Source organism: Ceratina calcarata, unplaced genomic scaffold (assembly GCF_001652005.2).
Source record: "Ceratina calcarata isolate Rehan_Ccalc_2016 unplaced genomic scaffold, ASM165200v1 scaffold1324, whole genome shotgun sequence".
Classification (NCBI taxonomy): Eukaryota; Metazoa; Arthropoda; class Insecta; order Hymenoptera; family Apidae; genus Ceratina; species Ceratina calcarata.
The window spans coordinates 1-1,626 of record NW_017134301.1 but is presented as its reverse complement, the minus strand read 5'-3'; the positions used below and the strand labels follow the sequence as shown (position 1 = coordinate 1,626).

At 45.4% G+C, this 1,626-nt stretch overlaps 1 protein-coding gene across 1 annotated transcript; it reads left to right on the top strand.

The window, feature by feature from the left end:
- Nucleotides 1-330: 330 nt before the first annotated feature.
- LOC108629359 (uncharacterized) lies at nt 331-1,183 on the top strand (the record flags this gene model as incomplete). The annotated part of the gene is made up of 1 exon (XM_018031983.1): nt 331-1,183. A coding segment is annotated over exon 1 (853 nt), but the record flags the coding sequence as incomplete, so codon positions are not given.
- Nucleotides 1,184-1,626: the final 443 nt, after the last annotated feature.

The window sequence follows — 1,626 nt, the reverse complement described above, 5'->3', positions numbered from 1 at the left end:
AGACGGAGCGATCGAGAGGAAGCGTGAGATCGAAATATAACCAAAGTTTTTATACAGTAACCAGGGTGTTCATTGAGTCCCTTTTCCCCTGTGTATTCGTAAAATAGTGGCGACCGTGACAGGACTTCGGTTTAAAGTGAGATCTCAAAATTATTCGTTCCATTCGCATCGTGTTAACCTGTACGAGACAAGATGGAGGCACTCAAAAGGCAGAGAAAAATACTGCGTTCAAGTTTTACGAGGGCTCACACAGCATTTATGGATGCGATGGAAAATGAGGATCGCTCACGAGAGGATAGAATCGTTGCTTTCCATGTGTTAGAAAATAAGATGGCCGAACTTGATGTGGCGCACTCAGCGTATAATCAAGCCTTGTTTGAAACAGAGGCCGTTTCCGAAGAGGAGGCGACAAAGGAGTTAGAGTCGGACAGCAATTACAAGACAAGTTTCTTCAAGGCTAAGTTGAACATTTCGGATTTGACATCAGCCGTAGCCCCGCCGCAGATTACGGCAACGGGTTTTTCCATGAACGTTGGCAAATCTCTCAAGCTTCCAAGAATTGAACTGCCGAAGTTTCAAGGCACCATAAAGGAGTGGCTTCCATTTTGGAGCCAGTTTAAGAAGATACACGAAGATGCGGCACTAAGCAAGGAAGATAAGTTCCAGTATCTTATTCAAGCAACTGTTCAGGGTTCAAGAGCAAATGAAATAGTGAGCAGTTTTCCACCTACGGCTGGAAATTACGATGCAGTTATCACGTGCCTGAAAAATCGCTTCGGTCGCGATGAAGTGGTAGTGGAGTTCTATGTACGTGAACTGTTAGGATTAGTGCTACAAAACGTATTAAAAGGCAATCAAAGACAACCTCTTTCAAGCCTCTACGACAAAGTTGAATCGAACATTCGTGCACTTAATGTACTTGGTGTCGACGGACAAATGTGCGGCAATGCTGTACCCGTAGAGTCATCATTGCCCGAGGAAGTATTACGTGCGTGGCAACGCAGTGGTCAACACAACACAGCGGACATGACGACGACGGATGCAGATGGGGAGCCAACCAAGGATCGCCTCACGCTATTACTAGGATTCCTACAACGCGAGGTTGAAAATGAGGAGCGCATCGGGATGGCACTGACAGGATTCAGCTTACCACTGGAGCAAGACAAGAATAAGAAGTCGAGAGGTAAGGTCGAGGCGACAAAAGAAGGAGCGAGTGCGAGTGTTTTATTCGTGTCAAAGGAAGATCGAGTGTTGTCTTGTATATTTTGTAAAGCGAATCATGAAAACGCAAGTTGCGAGATAGCACGTAAGTTGAGTTTGGATGAACGTCGAGACGTCGTAAAAGAGGAAAACGCGTGTTTCATTTGCTTAAAGCGAGGACATATTTCGAAAAGATGCCGAGTTAGAGTAAAATGCGATTGGTCTACGAGAAGGCATGTACTATTGATGTGTCCGAATTTAGTTTCAAAACAGAATGTTTCGTGTAAATCGGATAACGGTGACAGCACTAACGAAAGGTTACCGGGCGAACAAAGTTTGGCGGCCCTGTCGGAATGGCCTAACGTGTGTTTGCAGACACTCCGCGCAGTGATATATTCCGATACTTGCGAGAAAATCGTTCGAGCA